The 25,197-nt window shown below is 42.9% G+C and overlaps 1 protein-coding gene across 4 annotated transcripts in view; it reads right to left on the reverse strand.

Moving 5' to 3' along the window:
• Nucleotides 1–25,197, reverse strand: part of UNC13B (unc-13 homolog B) — a 1,232,326-nt gene that overhangs the window by 474,434 nt on the left and 732,695 nt on the right. For all 4 annotated transcript variants that reach the window (XM_029581856.1, XM_029581857.1, XM_029581864.1 and 1 more), the window contains 2 exons: nt 18,910–18,984; nt 7,631–7,850 (listed from right to left, as the gene is read on the reverse strand). In XM_029581856.1, coding sequence (XP_029437716.1) covers nt 7,631–7,850; nt 18,910–18,984 — 295 coding nt within the window. The remainder of the gene's footprint in view (nt 1–7,630; nt 7,851–18,909; nt 18,985–25,197) is intronic.

Below are 25,197 nucleotides of genomic sequence, written 5' to 3' on the forward strand. Positions count from 1 at the left end.
GACAAACATCTTGGCTACTCCAATGAGCATCACTCCTTTATGGATATCCGTCTCTCTCTCCCGTATTGGACGATCGTTTTCCTTCTCATAACTGGACACTTGTATTGTCATTGATCAGGGCATTCCTACCTGCAGTCAGGACATACTGCGTCTTTTCTCTCATAACAACAAAAGATTTAACACAGACTGGTTTAACTCCCTACCTTTCCCTCACTCTCCTGCACTATCCTTCCCTCCCCTAGTTCCTACCTCCTTCCAGAACCCACAGCCACACAGCCGCCTCTTATTATCTTTAGTTAAATGTCCCTTCATCTCTCTTACCTGCCCATATGAGGTATGCTACCTTACCATTAACAAATTTCCCCCCGCCTCCTCTTCTCACCCCGGTTCCCCCCGATCTATGTCATAACTTCGAGTTCTTTTCATTACATTTTGTGATAGCACCTCATCCCGATTTTGACTACACTTTAATATATGCGCTTTAGTTTTAATTTATTATTTGTTCGTTATTGATATCTGTTAATCTTAATTGTTAATTTTTAATTCAAATTTTGTTAGCGCTATACTTGAATGTTATATTAGCAGTTTGTATTAAACCCCAGGTATTTATTTTCTTAGACCCCAGTTCAGCGTAACCCCTGTTCATGTAATTCTATTATGCAACTACTGTTTCAATGTAAACCGATGTGATATGTATTTGCTACAAGAACGCCGGTATAGAAAAATTCAAAATAAATAAATAAAATAAATATTCAATATGAATTGCAATATGTGTGTATGCATCCTTGAGATCTAGGGTTGTCAGCCAGTTGACCTCCAAGTGAGGAAGGATAGTATCTAAGGAAATCATTTTAACCTCTCTCCCTTGAGGTATTTAAGTTTCTTAGATTCAGAATGTGATCTCAGTTCTTTTGCTGTTGTTGGACCATTTACGAGAGGGTAACATCAGTGGGGTCCATGTTCTGAGCAAACTGTGACAGGCTTGGAGGATGGACCCTAAGAACACTGATTGACAGCCCAAGGAATCTAGTTTGTGAGGCAGAGACGAAGTCAGGCAGGCAAGGTCTAGGAAGGTAGAGTTCATGCAGAGGTCAGACAAAACTCAGCACAGGTGGCAAACAGAAGCAGAGTTGATGTCAGGCAGAGGTAAACCAAGAAATAGCAACTGCAACCATCTCTAACGCAGGAACAAGGAAAGAGAACCTGTTGCTTAGGCACTGGTCCACAGGAATGGACTTCCCTTTACATTGCAACAGTGATGACATCATCAGTCTGTGCCATTGGGAGGTGGGGCTCTTGGATCTAATCAACTGGTATGTTACCATGGGTCCTACTTAGTGCAAACAGATACCATAGAGGGGCAGGACATTGGGAGCCAAGGCGGGTGACCCCAGTAGATTGCAGGACACTACAAAGGGCCCAGGACCAAAAGGTACATGATGCCAACCATGGAGCAATGGCCCAAGGTGAAAGGCATGTTGCACATTTCTATAAAAATGAATAGTCATAATGGGCCAAGATGGTGCCAAGGATGCAACTTCAACAGGTTGTCTTGTTTATTTTTCCTAAAGAAATCTCTTTATTTTGAGGAAATGAAAGGGAAAAGTAAGAACTTATATCAAGGTTACTCTGGCACTTGTTCATGGCTTAACTGGCAAGTTTATAGATGCTCAATCATGAGTAAATCTTGTGGACAGAATTGATGCATTCATACTCTGAAACCCCCCTGAGCCCTATACAATAGGTTTCACCACTTTCGCTGGGAGGAGATCCCTAGGAAATCCTGATTTTGGTAGACCTCTAACCATTGGGGGTCTGTGGTACTCACTGGAGAACACCTTGAAACTGTGCCCAAATGAGGATTAGAACTCACAAATGCATTCCAAACCTGCTAGAAATTTTGTCAGCCCTAGGAAGTGGAAGCCTGGGGCAGCAAGTGGTCAGAAATCAGCAAAACATGACATGGGACCATAATGGATTTTCACTTCTTCAGGGTCGGGAACTGGAGACCTGTGTTTTATCCCGATCATTACTGAAATAGCAGAAACTGTCACCACTCCTCTAAAAGAAATGACCAACATGCAGTTATGGAGTTTTAGCACCAAAATGGAGAAACTTTTCTGACTGTTTCGCCAAGTTATGTAAGTTTTCTGGGGAAACACTAAGTTCCAAGACCAGGACAGAGTGTTAGAGGCCTGTTGTTCAACACACACTGTTTAGAAAGGGAAGTATAAGGTTCTGAAGGATTCTAATATTGCGCTGATTGAAGATAACTCTTTCCATTTGAAGTTGAAAAAAATGGAGAACTTCACGAGAGATAGCCTCTGATTCCTTAACATCCTAAGGAACAGACTGATATCATCAGAGATGTTTATTTATTTATTTATTTAGCATTTTTATATACCGACGTTCTCGATACAAATATCAAATCAGGTCGGTTTACATAAAACAAAACAATCGCGGTGAGGCGTTACAATAAACGGAGTTTCAGAACATGAGAATAAATATTAAATAAACAACAGTGACTCATCAACTGACGAGAATCTATATAGTAAATAACATGTAATAAAATAGATAATGGTGTAAATAACTAACTTGAAATAAAATAAATAATAAATAGAATAGTATAAAATATATATGTAAAGACAACAGTAACTCGTTATGATACGTGAAACATGTAGAGAATAACTAAGAATAAATGATGTGTTAATTTGGGATATACAGGTATCAGGGACCAATGTTTATGTGCCTGGTTATGAGTAATGCATGGGCTAAAGAATTAATGCATCCACAAATGGAACAATCAAACAGGTGGGCTGTCAAATAACGTGGATTCATGTGGAGATAACTAAAAATAAATGATGAGCTGAACAGTGACCAATGTTTATGAGTTTAGATATCAGTAATGCATGAGCTAAAGAATTAGTGCATCCACGCGGGAGGCTTTCCCTACAGGTGTGTTGTAAGTGGGTTGTCCAGATGAGGTGGCTTTCACTACAAGTGGGTTGTAAGTGGGTTGTCCAGATGAGGTGTAATCGGGCCTTGAAGAGGTGTGGGCGGTCGTGGAACTTGAGGTGTGGTCATGGAACTTGTAGTGAACTAATTTTACTCTTTTGCTCTTTGGCCCGTGTCAGAGTGTTCCTGCGATTCTGGAAATGCTTGCCGGAAGAGCCACGTTTTTAAATTTTTCTTAAAAGTTATATGACAGGTTTCTTGGCGTAGATCCGGTGGTAATGAGTTCCAGAGGGTAGGCCCAGCTGAGGAAAGTGCTCGTTTAGATCGTGAAGTTTTGATCGGGGGAGCTTATAAGGAACCTTTGTAGTTGAATCTGATAGGTCTTTGTGATGTGTGAGGTCGGAGTTGCGAGTTTAGGTTTAGGTGTGCGGTGCCCGTAATATCCTTGTGGATCATTGATAATGTCTTGAATGTGATTCTGGCTTTTATGGGTAGCCAGTGCAGACTGTAGAGAATAGGTGTTATGTGGGCTCTTTTATTTGTGTTGGTGAGTAACCTCGCGGCAGCGTTCTGCACCATCTGTAAGGGTTTTGTAGCTGTGATCGGTAGACCTAAAAGGAGCGAGTTGCAGAAGTCTAATTTGGATAGAATTATAGACTGCACTACTAGACGGAAGTCACTGAAGTGGAGGAGAGGTTTCAGATTTTTGAGTACTTGAAGTTTAAAATAACATTCTTTTGTTGTATTGGAGACAAAGGATTTAAGGTTGAATTGATTGTCGAGACGCACCCCTAAGTCTCTGACGGAAGGGGAGTGGTTAATGGATGATTTTGCGAATTGAGATGCGCTTTGGGAGTTGATGAGAGTATGGTTTTTTTCGTCAGGTGAGATGATGAGGATTTCTGTTTTATTTGAGTATGAGGTTCAGGCTGGATAACAGAGTGTTGATGGATTGTAAGCAATTGTTCCAATGTGCCCATGTTTTTTGTAGTGATTCTGTGATGGGGAGGAGTATCTGAATGTCATCAGCGAAAATATAATGCTTTAGCTTAAGGTTGGAGAGTAGGTGGCAGAGTGGGAGCAGGTAGATATTAAAAAGGGTAGGGGAGAGAGATGATCCTTGTGGTACTGTGGTGTTGAGGAAATATCTTCTGGAGAGTCTAAAGACAGACCAGAAGCCATGCCAGTATTCCAAAAAATGTATCTCTGCCTTGGTCTATCGATCAGATTAACTAGCGGAAGGGCCATTAGATATTGAGCTCATCCAACAGCCTGAATTTAATAGAGATTTATTTATTTTATTTATTTATTTAGAGTCTCTTCTATACCGATAGCCGTTTGCACATCGTATCGGTTTACATACAACTAATAACTTTTGGGCATGGCCCTTACAAAGAACAATCGAAAGAAAAGTAACAAAATGTATATAAGAGATATAAATGTGTTAAGATATATATGTATTAAGAACCAGGACTATATATAGGGGTATCTTAGGCAGCTACAGTAACAAGAACTTTATATAATGCTGAGGAGCATAATGCATACGACAACTATAATACAAGGTACCAAGAGATATGGATTAATCAAAGACAGCGTTCTTAAGGCGTTCTTAATCAGTTGCCATGGGTGGGTATAAAGCCATGTGTGGGGAGCAAACTTCATAGATGGTAATATGAAGGGGTCCCGAAGCACACAGCAAAAAGAGCAAAAATAAAAGCAAGGGAGAGCTATGGAGTCATAATGGGCCACACACAAAGCTGGACACTCCCTTGCCCTTATTTTCATGAATTCTCACCTCCTTCCACACTCCACCACCTACACTCCAGTTCCCTGGTCAGACCACTTTCTCATTAAAACCTCATGCACAATCAAAAAATTTACCAATCAAACTAACACAAAAACTACAATTCAATACAGGAGAGCTTGTACCAGAGATGACCTTATTGATACCCTCTCCAGCAACCTCAAAAACCTAGACCTATCTGACTCCCAAACGGCCATAACCACATGGAACCATATTACCGAAGAAACAGCCAACAAACTCTGCCCTTTAATAACCAAAGAGATCTGCCCCTCCACTAAAGCTAGGCAACCCTGGTACACCCTCAAACTAAAACGTCGAAAACACAATCTTAGAACCCAAGAAAAAACATGGCGCAAAGACCCATCTGCCAAGCAACTTGCCAAATACAGAACCTTACTACACAACTACAGAACTAACACCCTCAATGCCAAACGCGACCACTACGCCTCCAAAATTCATGACTTTCAATTCAACCCGAGAGCCCTTTTCTCTCTCATCTCAAACCTCACCAAGTCCCACACAACGACTTCACCATGCGAGGACTCTAACACCAAATGCAACCAACTCGCCCAATATTTCCACAACAAGGTGACCACCATTGCCTCCCGCTTTGCTCATGTTCCCCCTCAGGCCAATGCTACCCCAAAAATCTCCGACTTCAAAATGGACACTTTCGAAAACACGTCCCCTACTGAAATCTCTGCTACCCTTAAGAAAATGCGCCCCTCTACACACCCTTATGACTTGATCCCCTCCAAAATACTCCTGACCATCCCTGACAGCATATCCCTACCTCTAGCTGATATCATCAACATATCCATTGCCACCGGGGATGTTCCTACACAACTTAAACTAGCCGTTGTCAAACCCATTCTTAAGAAACCTAAACTTGACCCCTCCGACCCATCCAACTACCGCCCTATATCCAACCTGCCATTTGTTGCCAAAATCCTTGAAAAAACCGTTAATAACCAACTCTCAAACTACTTAGACCAACACCAAATTCTCTACCCATCACAACACGGCTTCAGAAAGCGTTTCAGCACCGAAACCCTTCTGCTCTCCCTCTCTGATTTCATCATCAGAGGCTTTGACCAAGGTCAAACCTACATCCTTGCCCTATTAGACATCTCAGCAGCCTTCGACACCATCAACCATACCATACTACTCGATAGGCTAGCTGACATTGGCATATCTGGGACTCCTCTACGCTGGTTCAAATCATACATAAGCGACAGACAATACAAGGTAAAAATAGAAAACCATGAATCTGAACCAATCGACATCACAAGGGGCGTCCCTCAAGGTTCCTCATTATCATCCACACTCTTTAATATATACCTCCTCCCCCTTTGCCAGCTGCTCTCAAATCTCAGTCTTCCACACTTTGTCTACGCGGACGACGTGCAGGTTCTTATACCTATCTCCGATTCCATCACCAATGCCCTAAAAAGATGGGACAACGCCCTTACATCCATTAACTCTCTCCTCACGCAGCTCAACCTAGCCCTAAACCCCAACAAAACAGAACTTATGATCATCTCTCCTCAATCCATCAATTCATTACCTACACCTGCAACCACTGCTCCCTCCCCACTACACACTTTCTCCCAAACTGTTAGAAACCTAGGAGTCACACTCAATCCCCAATTCAGCTTGCAAAAATTCATATTATCCACCATCAAAGACTGCTACTACAAACTTCACACCCTTAAAAAACTCAAACCCCTCTTGCACTTTAATGACTTCAGAACCGCCTTACAAGCCCTTATCTTGTCCAAAATAGACTACTCAAACTCTTTACTCCTAGGCCTCCTGAAAAACAGCCTTGCCCCCCTTCAACTACTGCAAAACGCAGCTGCACGTATATTAACCGGCTCCCGCAGAAAAGAACACATTACATCTGTCCTCAAACAACTACATTGGCTTCCCATCACCGCCAGAATCCAGTTTAAAACCCTCACCCTCATACACAAAGCCGTCCACAATCCTGACATGCTATGGTTCTCTGACAGTCTACACATCCGTCTCCCTTCCAGACCCACCAGAACACCCTACTCAGCAAACATCCACACTCCATCCCCCAAAATTTACCACCTAACAACCACCAAACAACGTGTGCTTTCTTTAGCTGGACCTTCCCTATGGAACTCTATCTCCACCCATCTACGCCATGAAACCTGCCCCAAAAAATTCAGACAAAACCTCAAAACTTGGCTTTTCGCACGAGCCTACACTTGAACCCCCTGCTTCTCACCCATCTTCTCCAAACCCATGCCCCTGCCCCCCCCCCTCGCCGCCCTTACCCAGAACTTTTTCAGTGTAAACAACCTACTTGTATATAATATTTGTATATAATTCTATTGCCTATAATCATGTTCGCATGCTTATAATCATGTAACCTCGCTTATATTTTCCTTGTACAGTTATTCCCATCACGTTTCCCCCCCTTACCACCACCCAGTTCTCTTATCAGTTTCATTGTAAAGCCCTGTTGGCCAGTTTTATGTTACATGGAAACCGATGTGATGTTTGCTAAACGAACATCGGTATACAAAAACTTTAAATAAATAAATAAATAAAATAAAATAAAGGATTCCCATGATCCTTAAGTGATCATGGGAAAAAATCTGAAAATTGATTAATGTTAATAGCCTTTTTTGTACTAGAATCTAAAAAAGGGACTTCATTTCCCTTTCATGGACATAGAGCTCCCTGACCTATCTCCATGTACTCAGGCTGTGTGTAGGAAATGTCTTTTGCTTCACACTCTTAGAGGAATAGGATACATTTTCTTTATTTTGATTGCTATAATGAAAACTTAAATATGAAATGCATATACAGTTAAAAAAGACAGTCATATCCACTCACTTTGTAAACAGTCTGCATTGAGGAGGTCTTGGCACTTCTCATGACATTTGACTCCACATTCAGTGCAGCGCATCCCCTGTCGTGCAATGCCCCATAGAAGTCCTTCACACTCATAGCAGTAGGTAGGGGTGGTGGCTGTCCAAATTTCAAAGTTGTGAGGGGTTGTGCAAGAGATAGGATAAATTAAAGCTTGAAGGGTCTTCTTATATACATGGGATTTCTGAAATACATTAATACACATAAATCAATGCAAAAGATTGCCAATACCTTAACAGGAAGCAATGACTGTTTAAGGAAGAGCAGGTGGTAAGCAGGAAATATCTCCGCGTGCTTCAAAGTTGTAAGAAGGAAGCCAAAAGGTGACAGAAAATATGTTGCTGGTTTTTCATGGTCTTGTGACCTTTTTATTTTTAGTCATAATTTTCTGATTAACTTTGGTCTTTCTGTTAAAATATTATAGGGTAATTTTGTAACTGCCCACAAAGATTTAAAGTGATTTACTCACAGATTTTATACCAATTTTCAAAGGGAAAATACATGCATTCTTTCTCTTTGAAAATTATCCCATCAAAACTACACACATATTTATATCTGCTAGTGTGTGTATATTGCTTTTTCGAAGAAAAGTTTATGCATATTTTTGAAAATGCAAAGCATGCAGTTAAGTGCAAACCCCTCCCCAATCTCACTCCTGGAAATGCTTCTGTTCACTGCAGGTAAAAGTCTGTGTATATAAGTCCTATACACTTTAAAGTAGATTTTAAAAGCCTTGCGCATGCAAGGCTTTTAAAATCAACCATTCCACCCTCCTCAACCAACTGTCGAACATAGGAATATCAGGAACTGCCTTATCATGGTTCAACTCATTCCTCAGCAACAGAGGATATAAGGTAAAGATCCACAACAAGGAATCTTCCCGACATTCCTCATCTTTAGGAGTTCCTCAGGGTTCCTCCCTCTCACCTACACTCTTTAATATTTACCTCCTTCCGCTCTGTCAACTACTAACCCGCCTGAAACTAATCCACTTCCTATACGCGGACGACGTGCAGATCCTGATCCCTATCAATGAAACCATCGCCAAAACTCTTGAATTCTGGGAACTCTGTCAAAGAAATCAATCTCCTCCTATCGAGTTTAAACTTGATATTAAATTCGGCTAAGACAGAACTTCTGATCATCTCACCTGAAAATAGTAACCCACTTCTGAGTCTTCCAACCAACCCACCTACCACCCAAACAAGGGACTTAGGAATAATTATCGACAACCATCTCAACTTAAAATCGTTCATCAAACAAACTACTAAAGATGGATTCTACAAACTCCAAGTACTTAAAAGAATCAAACCGCTCCTGCATGTTCGAGACTTCAGAACGGTCCTTCAAGCAGTTATCTTTTCTAAGATAGACTACTGCAACTCTATCTTACTAGGTCTTCCTTCCGCTTCCATCAAACCCCTTCAGATGCTTCAGAACACAGCTGCGAGAATTCTGACCAACACCAGGGGAAGAGATCACATCTCCCCCATTCTTAAGAACCTGCACTGGTTGCCTATACACTTTAGAATCATCCACAAATCCATCACTATTATCCACAAGGCCATACATCATCAAACAACGCTCGATTTACAAATTCCTCTCAGACAACACACTTCCACCAGGCCCATCAGAGAAGCCTACAAAGGATCACTCCATGTCCCCCAAACCAAAACCACTCACTACCTAACTTTCAGAGACCGAGCCTTTTCCACAGCCGGCCCTTCATTATGGAACTCTATCCCTCCGGAGCTGAGACAAGAACCATGCCTACCGACTTTTAGAAAAAGGCTTAAGACTTGGCTATTTAAACAAGCCTTCCCAGACCCGATCTAAATGATAACAATTTTACAAGAGGCAGCAAACTATACAATAGATTTCATATCATAATGTAAATAATGTAAATATTTTAATCCCTACCGTTCGGCTCTCTTATTCTAATTTCTCTTCCCAGTTTTAAGACCCTGTTGTAATGTAACTTTTGTTCTCCTTGCACTTGTTTTTTCGTTTCTTGTTCTCACCCCTTGTTTTATGTAAACCGGCATGATGTGGTTTCTAATCATGAATGCCGGTATAGAAAAACGCTAAATAAATAAAAAATAAAAATGGCCACATAAGTGCGTAAGTGGGCCACTTGGGAGCTGCATGAATTTTAAATAGCCGGGAAGGACGCATGAACATTAATGTATGCGCGTCCAGAAAAAGTAGGCGGAAAAGAGGCAGGGCATGGGTGTTCCAGAGGCAGGGCCAGCACTGATGCACATAACCCTAATATTCCTCAGCCAGCATGCAGGAGTCCAGCGAACACTGGGGGAGAAGAGAGTGAGAAAGCAAGAGCCTCGCTTATAAGGTCTAAAATTCTTTAATGATATCAATTATACAATGAATAGATACCTCTGAATGTATCTGTAATACCACCCCCCAAATCCCCTCCCGAAAACTCACCCTGAATTAAAGTAGCCGCTTTAATTCAGAGTGAGTTTTCGGGAGGGGATTTGGGGGGTGGTATTACAGATACATTCAGAGGTATTCATCGTATAATTGATATCATTAAAGAATTTTAGACCTTATAAGCGATGAAAATTCTAACAAGAGGAGTTGTTTTGTACACTGCAGTCTCTGCTAGCTGCATTGTACAAATCAACTCCTTTTCATCACTTATAAGGGCTATAATTCTTTAATGATGTCAATTTTACAATGGTTACCTCTGAATGTGTCTCTAACACCCTCCTCCAACCCACCTCCTGAAAACTCGCTCCGAATCAAAGTGCCCCCTTACAGTGGTTCATATATTGACTGTCAGGCTGAGTCTTATAAAGAAGTGTGCTCTCTCTCCCCCCCCCCCCCACCCATCCAAGCGCATGTAAGATGTGTGCACTTGAGGATTATGTTAAAACCTACACGTATACTTTATAAAATAGTGCGTATCTTTGTGCATGGCGAGATACGCGCGTTTATGGGCACACTTTTGGCCCTTTTAAAATCTACCTGTTACTTTTACCTGCATATTGGTTGGGCAGTTTTGTAAAAACCCATTTCTGCAGGTATCCATGGAAATTACCCTAGGTTATTTCCATATCATTTACCTATTTAACTTTCTCCCTAGTAGTCCTTGCTGCCCCTTCTTGCATTGCTACAACATTCTATACAGGCATCAAAGACTTATAAGAACATAAGAATTGCTGTATTGGGTCAGACAGATGGTTCATCAAGCCTAGTATCTGGTTTCTAACAGTGTCCAATCCAGGTTACAAGAATCTGGCAAGATCCCAAATGGTAAATAGGTCCCATGCTTACTGTAAACGGTGTTTCCATAGATAGCAGGATGAATTAGCCATGCTGTCATGGGAACCACCTACCACCCAAACAAGGGACTTAGGAATAATTATCGACAACCATCTCAACTTAAAATCCTTCATCAAACAAACTACTAAAGATGGATTCTACAAACTCCAGGTACTTAAAAGAATCAAACCGCTCCTTCACGTACGAGATTTCAGAATGGTCCTTCAAGCAATTATCTTTTCTAAGATAGACTATTGCAATTCCATCTTACTAGGTCTCCCTTCCGCTTCCATCAAACCCCTTCAGATGCTCCAGAACACAGCTGCGAGAATTCTGTCCAACACCAGGAGAAGAGATCACATTTCCCCCATTCTCAAGAACCTGCACTGGCTGCCTATACACTTTAGAATTCTCCACAAATCCATCACTATTATCCACAAGGCTATACATCAGCAAGCAACTCTCGATTTACAAATACCACTCAGACAACACACATCCACTAGACCCATCAGAGAAACCTACAAAGGATCTCTCCGCGTTCCCCAAACCAAAACCACTCACTATCTAACTTTCAGAGACAGAGCCTTTTCCACAGCCAGCCCTTCATTATGGAATTCTATCCCTCCGGATCTGAGACAAGAACCATGCCTACCGACTTTTAGAAAAAGGCTTAAGACTTGGCTATTTAAACAAGCCTTCCCAGATCCGAACTAAATGATAGCAATTTTATAAGAGATAGTAAATTATACAAGAGACTTCACAGTATAATGTATATAATGTAAATAATGTAATCCTTACTGTTCGGCTCTCTTATTCTTATCTCTCCTCCAAGTTTAAGACCCTTGTTGTAATGTAACTTTTGATCTCCCTGCACTTGTTTATGTTCCGTTTTCTGTTCTCACCCCTTGTTACATGTAAACCGGCATGATGTGGTTTCTAACCATGAATGCCGGTATAGAAAAAAATGCAAATAAATAAATAAATAAATAACTGTCTATCAGGGCCCAGGAGGCGGAGCTTCCAAGTAGAATTCAGAGCTCTGCTCTGTGCGGCTGCGCGTGCCTTCCCGCGCAGAAAAACAGTCTCCCCTAAGTCTGTGATTTAGCAGTTCATGAAAAACATAATGTGCTGACTATCCAGGGAGTTGGGTAGGTCAGCATGGCTAATTCATCCTGCTATCTACGGAAACACCGTTTACGGTAAGCAAACTTGCTTTTTCCCATTGATAGCAGGGCTGAATTAGCCATGCTGTCATGGGAGTCCTAAGCTCCCGATCACGCCCTAATCTGCTCATAAAGACTGTATGCGTGATCCCAAAAACGTGGATAGTTGGATGTATATTTAGGTTGACAGTTTGTAAGACGACTCGTCCCAGTTTAGCGTCGCCAGTCGTCTGCTGATCTAAACAGTAGTGGGATGTGAACATATGCAACGAAGACCATGTTGCTGCTTTGCAAATGTCTATAGGCAGCACATAACAGAGATGTGCCACTGAGGTTGACATAGCCCTCACTTGATGTGCATTAGGATGAGAAGATAATGGTAGGTTATTCTTCTCGTAACAGAATTGAATGCATTGGGCTATCCAGCTAGATATAGTCCTTTTAGCCACCGGGAGGCCTGGAGCATTTGGGTTGAAAGAAACAAATAATTGGGACGCCCTTACCTCCGAATGTGTTCTTTTATAGTAGGCTAATGCCCTTTTGCAGTCCAATATATGTAATAAACATTCCCTATCATTTTGATGAGGTTTGGGAAAGAATGTCAGCAGTTTGATGGATTGGTTCAAGTGGAACTGGGTCACCACTTTCGGAAGGAAAGATGGATGCGTTCGAAGCACTACTTTGCGATGATAAAATTGCACATAAGGGCTGTAGTGCACCAAAGCTTGGAGTTCACTGACTCTGCACGCCGACGTAACTGCGATGAGGAATACTACCTTCCATGTGAGGTATTTGATGTGAGCCGAATCCATTGGTTCAAAGGGTGCTACCATTAGTTGTTCCAAACTAAGCTGAGATTCCACGGAACAGGAGGTTTAGAAATCGAAGGTCGTGGGTGGGTAAGGCCTTTAAGAAAGCGTGAAATGAAATGATGGACTGAGATGGGCTGTCCTCTATACGGATGGTGATAGGCCGCTATCATACTGAGGTGTACTTTAATAGACGAGGTTGCGAGGCCCGTGACATATAATGAGTGAAGATAATCCAATAAACTTTCAGGAGAGCAGTCTAATGGATGTATTCCCTTAGACCAACACCAAGACTAATATCTTTTACATTTGAATCCATAATTTCATCGGGTAGATGGTTTCCATGATTTGAGAAGTATACTCTGTGCAGACAAAGATTCCTTGTTCCGTTAAGAGGAGCTGCTCAATCTCCACGCTGTCAAGTGTAAGGAGTTGTGCATGGGGTGCAGTAAGGTTCCCTCTTCCTGTGTTAAGAGATCCAAGCAGTCTGGCAGCGATATTGGATCTGCTATTGATAGATGTAGGAGGTGTGTGTACCACAGTTGTCGGGGCCACGCTGGTGCTATAAGGATTAACTGAGTTGCGTCCCTTATGCATTTTTGCAATGTTCTTCTTATGAGGGGTATTGGAGGAAACCATACATGAGAGGTTCCGTCTATGGCCGGAGGAATGCATCCTGCGCCGTTCGATGTTCGCTGGGCCAAACCGAGCAAAAATCGAGGGACTCTCGCGTTGAGCTCTGTCACAAAGAGGTCCATCGTTGGCTTTCCCCACTCCTTGAAAATAGTGTCTGCCACTTGTTGACTGAGTGTCCACTCTTAAGGGTAGAATATGCGGCTTAAGAGGTCGGCCCGAGTGTTGATGGCCCCCGGCAGATACGTCGTTTGAAGGTGTATTGAATGACGAGACGCACGATCCAGAATCTGAAGGGTTTCCTGGCAGAGGGACCATGAAGCAGACCCTCCTTGTTTGTTGATGTAGAACATTGCTACCTGATTGTCGGTGTAGACCATGACTCGCCGCCCCTTTAAGTGCGGAAGGAATGTTTGAATAGCATTCTTTATCTCTCTGAGCTCTAGCAGATTGATCTGTAGATGTTGTTCCCGTGCGGACCACAGACCTTGGGTCTGTAGCTGGTTCAAATGAGCCCCCCAATCCTTGCATCAGTAGTAAGAACTACATTGTGAGGGGGTGTACTGAACAGTGCTCCTGTTTTGAGAGTCGGTTTCTTGAGCCACCACGCTATATACTGCAGCATGGCGGGAGTCAAACTCACTCACGATGTTAAGGGCTGTGAATGTTGCCTCCATTGTCGCTTGAGCCCCCATTGTAGATGACGAATACGTAGTCTCGTATTGGGAACAATATGAATGGCCGCTGCCATGTGCCCCAGTACAGTGAGGACCTGACGCGCTGAAGGTTTCTTGAGTAACTGGATGGCACGAAAGACATGTTGCATCTCCAGTTTCCGATCCTCAGGTAGGAAAGCTTTGGTTTGGATAGTGTCCAGACGCGCTCCTATGAATTGAAGACATTGTGTTGGAATCAAAATGGACTTTTGATAATTGACTACAATTCCCAAACTATTCAAACATTGAAAAGTCTGGTGAAGGTAATCATTGAGAAGCTGTGGTTCCGACACTACTATGAGCCAGTCGTCCAGGTATGGAAATATTTTGATACCCCGCTGACAGAGATGTGCCACCACCACTGCCATACACTTGGTGAAAACCCTGGGGGCTGCTGAGAGGCCAAACGGCAGTACTTTGTATTGATAATGCTGGTCCCGAAATTGGAAGGAGAAGTACTGCCACAAAGAGTGGTGGATAGGGATATGGGTATAAGCATCCTTTAGATCTATCAAGCACATCCAGCCCTTGGGTTGAAGAAGTGGTAAGATGGTTTTTAGTGATACCATTTTGAACTTCTCCTCAACTAGGTGTTTGTTCAACTCGCTTAGGTCCAAAATAGGCTGATGCCCACCGGTCTTCTTGGGAATTAGGAAATACGGTGAATAGACTCCCTTGTTGCAAGCATGTGGTGGAACAATTCGGATCACTCGCTGCTGGATTAGGGATATTTCCTGTGCCAATTGAGTCTGATGATTCTGAGCTTGGTTGGCAAGTAGATGTGGCAGAGTGGGTTTGTTGTTGAAACGGAGTTGATATCCTTGTCTTACTATTTCTAGAACCCATAGATCTGTGGTTATAGTTTCCCAGCATGGTAGGCACAATTTAATCCTGCCCGGTGGGTTCAGTGGCAGTGATGATGGCATCTCCCTTAAAAAAAATGGGGCTGTCTTGGATGTCATCTGAGGTTGTTGTGCCGGGGTTCTCTGCGGACTTGGTCTTCCCCTTCTATTTTGAAGAGGTTGCGACGTCGCCCACTGTGGCGGGTTGTAAGGAGCAGGTCTATACTGCCGATATTGCCTGAAAGGATGACTGTGATATGGCTGTCTGCAGATGGATGCATAGTACCTCTGCTCTGTGGCGAAGGACGATGGCTGGGTCAGTGACTGGACAGAAACTGATTGGTCTATAGGTTTGCCACCATCTCTTGGAATCTGTCACTGAAAAGATTATCACCTTTGCATGGTAAATTTGCCAGCCTCTCATGAAGATCTTCCCTAATGGCGCTGGAGCAAAGCCAGGCCATTCTCCGGGCTGCTATGGCAGACGCTGACATACGAGACGAAGAGTCAAATGCTTCATACACCATCCGGAGAAGGTGTCGAATGCCTTCTTCTATGTCCTGAATAGGTTGGGTGATTGAAGGTGGACGACAGGACGGAGTAGGCAGCGCAGACTTTAGTGTTTGCAGGCACTCGTATAAATATTGAACCAGGTAGAACTGGTGTTGACTTATGCGGAAGGATAGCATTGACGACTGATACGCCCTTTTTCCAAAGTCATCCAGGAATTGTCGTTCCTTTCCTGGAGGCGCAGATGTGTGTGGCTTAGATCTTTTAGCCCTCTGCATCGCTGATTCTACGACCAGAGAAGAATGCGGTAGCTGCGGTGTAGAATAGAACTGATTTTTGCATTCTAAATTTGAGATCATTCTTTCTGGAGATTGATGGGAGGGGGTTTCCCATGATTTTTCCAGGACCGAATCCAACACCTTGTGCGACGGTAGTGAGGTGGGTTCAGCTGGCATGTCAAATATTTTGAGGAGACCAAGCGTTTCCACCCGAGGATCCAGTATCTTTTGGACATCCAGTTTAAGGATTGCTCCTATCTTATCCAGGAACTTGGGATAAGATAGATCTTCCGGGGGAGAGTATAGTTCAGGTGGGTCCTCTGGCGGGTCCGATGGGTATCCCACTGAAGAAGTGGGCGATGACGGAGGAGAGTCTGAATCTTCCATTAGCAATGATTGGCCCAGTATTGGCTGTTTGGTTATGTGATGGGAAGGAACTGGTGGTGAAGAGTTCCTTAGTTGTTCCAGCGATGATCATGGTTGAGGGGAAGCCGGTGCACTACCCGTTGGAGATGGAGGTAGTGTGAATGTGGATTGCAGCATTTCAAAGAAGTCCGATAGGGCTAACGAGAGCTGTGAGAAAGCCTCTTGTGTTTGTGAAGACATCCTTGGCTTCACTGGGTTCCCCATTTGTGGCGGTTAATTTTTCTCCAAGCCCAAAGCGGTATCCAGCACCATAGTCAGATTTAATTGGGTTTACCGATGTTCTGATACCTTCCTTTTCTTCCGTACTGGTTCCTGTTGTCCTGTTTCGACAGTTCTGCGGACGGATACGGGCGAATGAAATGAGGATGCCCATCGTGGGGAGGACGAGGAAGAGGATGTAACCCTGACGTATTCTTCCTCTGATTGTGCTGTAGACATATGGTAGCTCCCACTTCTAGGAGATATGGAGTGGTCAGAGAAGTGTGGGCTAAGGAGACATAATGTCCTGATATCGAGAGATGGAAGTTGATCTCTTCCCTGGAGATGGGGAAGACTGTGGGTTGCTTCCCCTCGACCTTGTCCTGCGCTTTTCCTTTTGATACTCATGCTCCAAGCGGGTTTCGCCTCTGGAAAGATGAGTCGAGACATGCACCGGTTTTGGCATTGTGTGCGTCGGTTTGGATGCAGTGTGCATCGGTTTAGAAGTTGTATGCAACGGTTTGGATGTAGTAGGTGTCGGCTTGGGCGTCGTAGGCGGTCTGGATGTTTTATGTAAATCCGACGCCCCCTGCACCGCCGTCAATGCATTATGCGTTGATGTTGATGTTTTTGAAGCAAGCGACGCCGAATGCGTCTATTGTCCTGTATGCGCCGATCCCGGTGCTGATGACGTTTTGTGCCTCGGCGCTGTCAGTGACTTGTGTGTCGATGCTGTCGACGCCCCTGCGGAACTACTTGACGCAGGTCTGTGCAAGTCACCTGCACCGTGCGTTGTGGAGTCTTTCGGTCGACGCTTTAAGTTTTGCCCGGTCGAGTCGTGCGACTTACGGGACTGACTCAGGGCCTGCTCCTCTCTGATGGATCCCCCAGTCCTGGAGGTGGAGGGTTCTACCGATGCCGCCCTTCTTACCTTCAGGGTCCTTTGTTTAGTAGGCCCCGGGGACAAGTGAGCCTCCGATGGTGGGGCATACGATCCTGTCTGTGCCTCCTGAAGGGCTTGAATGTTTTGGGCCCGTGGCAACATCTTATCACAGAATTTACACGTGGCCTGCTGGTGAGCCGGTCCAAGGCAGCGATAGCAGCGATCATGTCCATCTGTGATGGACATGATTTTGCCGCAATCGCATGGTTTGAACCCTGAAGGCCTCGGATCAGTTTTCTTGGACATTTTTTGATCTGTTTTTTGCACAGCCTGAGGAGAACGAAGCCCCGCGTGTGATCCCACGCGCGGAAAAAACAGATGAGGAGAGACTGTTTTTCTGCGTGGGAAGGCACAAGTAGCCGAGCAGAGCTCTGAATTCTACTTGGAAGCTCCGCCTCCTGGGCCCTGTTAGACAGTTCCCATGACAGCATGGCTAATTCAGCCCTGCTATCAATGGGGAAAAATGTTGCTAGGTGTAATTTTTATAGGTTATCACAGGGGGTTTAGGTAAAACTGCACGGAGCGGGAGTTACTACTCTTAAGAGAAACATGGGAGTAACTTGCAGAGTGGCAGTTACTACCTTAAGAAACTTGATGGGCAGACTGGATGGACCATTCGGTCCTTTTTGCCCTCATTTCTATGTTTCTCCCTAAGCCATGCTAAGAGTCAGGTCCCAAAATCTCTGCAAGGACTACAAACCATCAAGCTAAAGGTGAGATAAACTGGCTTAATTAATCTTTCAGCTGCATTAATTAGTTTGGATTGTGTATTTAGAACTGAAGATTGACTGAGATAATATAGGAATATTTGTTTAGTCATATAACAGTGCTTTGCTTTTTAAAATTAAATTGATACTTAGAAACAAGACTATAGCTACCATATTAAATTTTGTATATGTATGCTGCTAAAATAAAACTAATTAACTATCTCACAAAAGGTTTAAGTTTCTGCTCCCTTAAAATACTGAATTCATATCACGGGTTATCTATTAAACCAGACAATCATCTGTAGCCAAATCCCCCTACAGTTGTAAGGATTTTTTAAGTATGATTACCTACTTGTAATGGTAGAGGACCAAGAAAAGTGACAACAAATGGGAATAAGAAGCAATATCCTACAGGCAGTCAAGCTTGTATGGTCAACATCTGGAATATATTTTTAACTACAGCAGTGTAGACAGGAATAATTGAGCTGACTGGCTGGACCAAGTGGTTCTTATATGTTGTCATCAACTATGTTACTATTTTCATGTAGACAAAAAAATGAAATAAACCCTTTAGTAATCTGACCCTTGGGATCTTATCCTAAAAATGTGATATTTTCCTCTCAGTGGTAACTCCTCTTCTGTTTTAAAATTGTATAACACGCATCTCAGTCATTATCCTTTTTGATATATATTAAATTCACCCACATTACTACTGTTCTTCAAAGTTCCTTACCAGATCTTCATCCTTGAAAGAGGAACGGGAGGCCATTGCTGAGGTAATTCCAGCCTTCCGGGACTGAACCAATGACTGCAAAAAAAAAAAAAAAAATTAAAAAAAATTCTCTGATATTCAATGGAACAAAAAGGGACTTCACCATTTGTTTTGGCTTTTACCAGGGCATCATATGTGTAACCCTCTTCTTTAACTACTACATACTTATTTCATACCTTAATACTATAGAATGCACAAAGTCAATGTAACTAATACTTAGTATGTCTGCATGTACAGCATGCATTACTCTATATAACAATAATAAATAGCACATAATATATGGCCAACAGAAACCATGAGAAACCTGAGGATTCTGAACCACTGTTCCAGAATTACTGAGATAACGTAAGGATACCAATAAATGCTCCACACTGATCATATACACTTATAATTAGGTCACAAACTAAGGTCTAGATTAATCAAAATGCTATAAATATAGCAGAAATAGTGCCTGCGATAAAAAGAAAATGGGCATGGTTAGGCAAATTGTAGACTTACCGCATCGCTTAGACAAATATTGCAACGCATGGTACATTATCGCACATTATTTGTTTTTTTTTTTATCGCACAACTGCAGCCGTTATCCAATGAGGGGGGAGAGAGATAACTTTAATAAGGTGACTGGGACTCTATATATAAGTAGCACATTCAACTCATGGTGTGTTTGGGGGTGGTGTTACATACACAGTCAGAGGAATTAACTGCAAATTTGATATCACTGAAGAATTTCTATCATTTGAATCGAGGAAAGGTACAAGAGGAGTTAATTTGTACAATGCAGTCTCAGCTAGCGACTCCTCTAGTTTTGCCTGAGTTGAATGTGTCCATCTACAGTGCTACCTATATATTGAGTCCCAGTCACCCTATTAAAGTCCTTTCTTTCTCTCTATGCAATAATGGCTGCGGTTGTGCGCTAAAAACATTTTCACCCCAGTAACACAAGGACAACACAAAGAAAAAAAGTGCAGTTATTTCGGACGTTAAATCCCACATTACTGTGCATTACTCTACTACATTCTGCGCAAGCATACCCTCATTTCCATTAACTTGCATACTAAATGTAAATTAGCATACTAATGTGCGTTATGCTATTTATCGCATGCGTTAGAGCCTTTTAATACGCGTTCGGGTCCTAACACATTTTGATGAATGACCCAGTAAGTGAATGCAAATCATAAAAAATCATTTATAATATTAATTGATTTTAGCATACTATTCTGAGGGTTTTTTTTTTTACTGAAGATTATCTGTAACCCTTAGAACGGACATTTACCTGAATTAATTGTTCTTCAAAAGCATGGATTCAATACTGATGAGTTACATATCCTGTCATGTGTCACCTCTATTAACTTGAAATGTTTAGAGTTCCAGAAATTAGAACTCTAGATTCAAACCAACGCCAGCTATACATACCCATCAACAGTACCTCTCTGACTTAAGATAATGTAGGTCTAGGTAGAGAGAAAGTGTATAATTCTTCAAAGGGAAATAACTTACTTGATGGTCGTCCTGATTCTGTTCTTCAACATTTTGAAATCCTCTAAACTTTCTTCCACAGATTACTCTCATTTGCCCTGCCACATCCTTGTTTCACTTCTCTTTGCAGCGTTATACTTGTCATCTGTAAAGTTTAGCTGTCTTCTCAAAATAATTGCTCTTATCCTCAAATGCATTCACAGCTTTACTTGTGCCTCTCTCTCATCTACCATTTGACATTACTTCCTTATCAATAATCTCTGCTCATCAGATTTATTACAGTTGGTTACTTCTTGTATTACATAAGCATGAAAACAGAGCAAACCTGAGAAGCTCATCACTGAGCAGAAAGAGATTTAGCTGAAGAAGACAATTAACAGTTGACTGCTAGGCAGAATCGTAAGCTCTAGAACTCTAAGCCTGGGAAGGAAATTCATCTAGGTCAGGAGTTTTCAACCTTTTCCTTAAGTACACTCATCCAGGCTGGTTTTCAGGATATCTTTAATGAATATGCATGACAATTTTGCATAAAATGGAGGCAGTGCATGCAAATCTATTTCATGCAAATTCATTGTGGATAGTCTGAAAATCAGACTGACAAGAGGGTACTTGAGGAAAGGGTTCAACATTTCTGCTCTAGATGGCACACAAAAGGTCCTCTAATTCCTCAACAGGAACCCACATGCTTTTGCATAACATGACATTACAATGCAGCTCAACTAAAGCCTCAAGTTTGGGTTACTTGACCACCAAGGCTAGCAGAAATTAACGATGCATCTGCATTCCACAGGTAGAATGCAGATGCATCACTGCTGATGTGAGTGGTCTTTGGAGGTTTCCTTTCTAGCCTTCAATCAGCAAGGAAACACAAGTTATGCGGGCATGCCACCTGGAGAAAAGTGTTAAAGATAGAGAAAAATATAGGTCAAAGTCTGGCAGTGACTGCTATAAAGAACTGTAGGGCTCAGGTAGCTATCATAACAATGTCCAGCCTTAGTACTGGATTCACTAAGGGTTTTCCCATAGACAGAAACTGGGAGAAAAGCCTTAATGAATCTGGACCTAGTGCATCAGGTAAGGGTCCTTCTTGCCTTCTACCACTATTCTATGAGCAGCAGAATTGCTTAGCTGTAACAGTGTTCTTCAAGGAATGCAGGATGTCAGTCCTCACATGTGGGTGACATCATCGGATGCAGGATGTCAGTCCTCACATGTGGGTGACATCATCGGATGCAGCCTGGCATGGAAAACCTTGTCTCCGTTTCTATAACACTGACTGAGCCTCTCTGAGCATGCTCCGCATGCACTATACCACGCATCCATGCGGGGTTCCCTCAGTCTTACAACATAGAACTGAGGAATGAAAAATAAAGAATAAAATCCAGGAATTGGAAACCCAGCTTTATAGGGTGGAGGACGGGTTTCGTGAGGACTGACATCCTCTGTCATCAGACAACACCTATTACAGGTAAGCAACCCTTCTTTCTCAGAGGAAAAGTAGGATGGCAGTTTTCACACATGGGTGAATCCCTAGCTATAGGTTGCCCCCCCCCCAAAAAAAGGGGACCAACAAAACACGAAAACAAGTGCCAATGGGAGAACAAGGGGTGGGGGGGGGGGGGCAACCTGAATAGAAAGAACGAGCCCTAGGCAGCAACAGAATTGGGTTCTACACCTCAAACAAGTTCCAAAGTACAGATAAGCCAAACCTACCATCACATCAACCTTCTGTAATCAAACAGTAATGTGATGTGAATAAGTGGCTTGAACTCCACGACACAGCCCTGAAGATCTCCTCCATGGGAACTGCTCACAAGGGAGCTACAAACGCTGCCATGGCTGGAATAGAGTGAGCCTTGACATGGCCCCCAAGATACAATCCCATCTGAGTATAACATAAGAACATAAAACTTGCCATACTGGGTCAGACAAAAGGTCCATCAAGCCTAGTATCCTGTTTCCAACAGTGGCCAGGCTAGGTCAGTTACCTGGCAATATCCTAAGGAGATACAGTCTGCCAGCCAATTTGAACACATCTGCTTGGCAATAGCAGACCCCAGCTTGTTCTAATAAAGAAACCAAAATTTGGGTGGACTGTCCAAGAGCATAAGAACATAAGAAATTGCCATACTGGGTCAGACCAAGGCTCCATCAAGCCCAGCATCCTGTTTCCAACAGTGGCCAATCCAGGCTACAAGTACCTGGCAAGTACCCAAAAACTAAATATATCCCACGCTACTGATGCTAGTAATAGCAGTGGCTATTTTCTAAGTCAACTTGTTTAATAGCAGGAAATGGACTTCTCCAAGAACTTATCCAAACCTTTTTTAAACTCAGCTACACTAACTAGGGCCTCTGTTCACTCCAGATAGAAGGCTAAGGCTCATTTGCAGTCCAAACTGTGCAGGTCTTGGGCTTACTTTCTACACCATGGTGATATGTGCCAATCACACTCAGGTGAGCCCTAACAGAGTTAGTCTTCAGACCAGTCTCCCAAAGGTGTAGAAGATAGTAAAGCAGTTTTGTATGGAACAGGAGAAGGGATCTAGGTCCTCCACTTCAGGGCATAGGACTTTCTAGTGGAAGGCTTTCTAGAAGCTACCCAGACTCGAGACACATCTTCCTGAGAGGTCGAGTGATTGCAGGATAAGCCTCTCAACATCCAGGCTGTGAGCAACAGGCCTGGTGGGATGTCACAACCTGCCTCAATCTTGGGTGATGAGATCTAGGGAAGTCCTCAGCCTGATCGGTTTCCTAATGGACATCTCCCAGAGGAGTGGAAACCAGTCCTGTCTCAGCCAATGAGGGACTACGAGGATCATAGTCCCATTGTCCTCACGAAACGTCAACAAAGTCTTTGTCACCAGTGGAGTTGGAGGATATAAGTACAGGAGACATTCTCCCCAATGGCAAGCGAAGGCATTTGAGGCTGGTTTACTGAGGAACCTTCCTGTTCCAAGAACCAGCAAACAGATCCACCTCCGGGCTTCCCCAAGATACGATTCCCTACCCCTTAGTCTAGAGACCATTTGTGGGGTTGAAAGGAATGACTCAGCCTATCTGCTACAGAATTTTCCATTCCGCCCAGATACATGGCCCTGAGCACCATCCCTTAGAAGAGAGCCCATGAATAAATCTGAACTGCTTCCCGACTTAGGAGGTATGAGTCCGTACCTCTCTGCTTGTTGACATACCACATTACCACCTGGTTGTTGGTTTGAATCAACATAATTTTGTTGGACAGCCCATCTCTGAAAGCCCAGAGTGTGTACCTGATTGCTTGGAGCTCCAGGAAGTTTATTTGACACAACTTTTCCTGTGTGGACCAGAGACCTTTGTGCCTAGCCCATCTACATGAGCTTCCCAGCCCAAGGTGGATGCACCCATTGTTAGTACAATTTGGACTTGAAGACTTTGGAAGGAGACTACCCATTCCAGACTGGAATCTACCTGCTACCAGGACAAGGAGTCCCGGAGGGATGGAGTAGTTCAGATGCAGCTCAAAGCCCCTCAGTGGCCTGATGCCACTAGGATCATTATTTTATTTATTTATTAAAGGCTTTTATATACCGACTTTCTTGATACAAATCAAATCAACTCTGTTTACATCGAACTAAGCAGTAACTATAACTAACCAATCAACAAGAGACAATTTAAAGGAGCATAAAGTTACATTATAACAAGGATGCCTTAACTGGGAGTAGGAAATAAAGAAAGGGAGAACGAAGATAAAGTACTATATTCAAGGGAGGGAGGCAAGGAGCCGACCTCATGATAGCTTGTAAGCGTGATTTAGCATTTGTTTAGAACAATTCTAAGTCAGGCTGTGGGGCTTGTAGTGGAGAAGGCTCAGCAGAACAGCCATGTCTTTAGTTTCTTTTTAAAAGTTAGTAGACAAGTTTCCTGCCTAAAGTCCGGAGGCATGGCGTTCCAGATGGAGGGGCCTGCGATAGAGAATGTCCGGTCTCTGATGTTTGAGTGGTGTATAACTTTGATTGGAGGAACATGTAAGGATCCCTTGTAGGCATCCCTTAAGGGTCTGGCCGTCGAGTGCAATTTGAGAGGGTGTAGCAGATCAAGAGGGGTCTGATAGTGAATGTTTTTATGGATAATTGTGAGTGATTTATGGAGAATCCTGAAGTTTACTGGGAGCCAGTGAAGATCTTTTAGAATGGGAGATATATGCTCTCTCCGATTGGTATTCGTCAAAATTCTCGCCGCTGCATTTTGGAGCAACTTTGGAGAGGTTTTATAGTAGAGGCTGAGGAGACCTTGCAACTTTGGAGAGGTTTTATAGTAGAGGCTGGGAGACCTTGCAAGATGGAATTGCAGTAGTCGATCTTGGAGAACAGAATGGCTTGGAGGACGGATCTGAAATCGTAATGGAATAGGAGCGGATTGAGTTTTTTGAGTACTTGTAACTTGTAGAAGCACTCCTTTGTAGTATGTTTTATAAAATGCTTTAGGTTCAAGTGACTGTCAATTATGACTCCAAGATCTCTAGCGTGGGATATTTGTATATTAGCTTGCGATTGGTGATGGAAGGGACTGCCTTCTGGAGTGATTAGCAAAAGTTCTGTCTTGGAAGTGTTGAGCACCAGGTTGAGGCTTGAAAGGTAATGGTTGATCGTTTGCAGGTGAGAGTTCCATAACCTGAGTGTTGAGTCCAGTGAGTTGGATATGGGGATTAAAATTTGAACATCGTCTGCGTATATATAGAATTTAAGTTTTAGGTTTGAGAGTAGGTGGCAGAGAGGGAGTATGTAAATGTTA

The sequence above is a fragment of the Rhinatrema bivittatum genome, chromosome 1 (genome assembly GCF_901001135.1).
Source record: "Rhinatrema bivittatum chromosome 1, aRhiBiv1.1, whole genome shotgun sequence".
Lineage (NCBI taxonomy): Eukaryota > Metazoa > Chordata > Amphibia > Gymnophiona > Rhinatrematidae > Rhinatrema > Rhinatrema bivittatum.